Below are 1,203 nucleotides of genomic sequence, written 5' to 3' on the forward strand. Positions count from 1 at the left end.
AAGGTGGTGCAAGCGCTGATACGAACTTGGCGGCCACAACCGCTGCGGGCAGTTGCGTCCCAGTCACTTGCGCATACAAAGCCCGCTCTCTCAGCAAACGCGCGTACATATCTGAGACTGACTCCCCTTCTCTCTGACTAAAGGCTTCCCATCGATTTGCGACAGTGCCCGGCGTGTCGCTTGTGCCGAACTTTTCGTCGAGCAACTTCCACACCGTCGCCAACGGAGGATTATGCACTCCCGCCAGTGAAATCAATTCCCAACGCAGGCCCTTTGATAAATGCCGAAATACATAGAGTAGAGCTTCCCGATCAGACGTAATGCCATAAAATCTGACTGCCGTCTGCACATTTTGCTTGAAGGCGGCATACGGGAGATCGGGTGTCCCCCCATGGAAATTCTCAGTTTCGAGTGGGAGCTTGTACACACTCTCAGCTCTGCCGTGCCCCTCAAGGCCGGTGCGCCGATTCACGCGGCTTACTTCCTCAATACCGAAAGTGCTCTGAGACGGTTCTGAAAACACGCTCACTCGAGCCTCGAGGAAGGCCCCGACGTAGGTCCTGTCGCTACCCATCGGAAGGCAACGCTGTAACCTGAAGCACCGCTTGACCACCATGGTCGCTAGAGCCGCAGAGAACCACAACAACCATTCCATCGAACAACCATGAATCTGCCCAACATAGACCAGAGTAGAGAAAACCGCCTTTCCATAAATGACAGGATCCGCCGGATCCGCAGTCGCACGGTTAGGGGGGATGTTGCTAGCAATAGCCGCAGCCCATCCACCAAGGGCCGGGCGCACCTCGGCGGCGCTCACGCCTAGACGGTCCAGCTCGAGGTACATGGAGAGAAGCATGTCGACCGTCTCGTCTGAGACTTCTGGAGCCCTGAAGTCCGACTCCCGGAACGCGGCTCCGAGATCCGGAGAATTTAACCATCTTCTGATAACCGCCGTGTCGGTTGGCTCAAACCCTCCGTTAACTGGTTGCAACTCAACCTCCATACGAGGCGGGGACGCCGATTGGGCGCCGCTTACAGATGAGGACTGAGTGTCCATCAGAAGATGAAGATAAAAGGCTAACGATAGATATGAGTAAAAGGGACGAACAAAGAGACAGCTCACAGGCAATCAACTTTCGTGCCGTCTCCGATCATCAGCGCACGCCAGCGTTGGGCGTGACGCCGATTGGGCGGCCGAGCTAG

At 56.0% G+C, this 1,203-nt stretch overlaps 1 protein-coding gene across 1 annotated transcript; it reads right to left on the bottom strand.

Moving 5' to 3' along the window:
• Nucleotides 1-602: 602 nt before the first annotated feature.
• Pmar_PMAR004427 (hypothetical protein) lies at nucleotides 603-856 on the bottom strand (the record flags this gene model as incomplete). Its single annotated transcript, XM_002781872.1, has 1 exon — nucleotides 603-856. A coding segment is annotated over one exon (254 nt), but the record flags the coding sequence as incomplete, so codon positions are not given.
• Between the last annotated feature and the right edge of the window lie 347 nt (nucleotides 857-1,203).

Source organism: Perkinsus marinus (genome assembly GCF_000006405.1).
Source record: "Perkinsus marinus ATCC 50983 genomic scaffold scf_1104296941214, whole genome shotgun sequence".
NCBI lineage: Eukaryota > Perkinsozoa > Perkinsida > Perkinsidae > Perkinsus > Perkinsus marinus.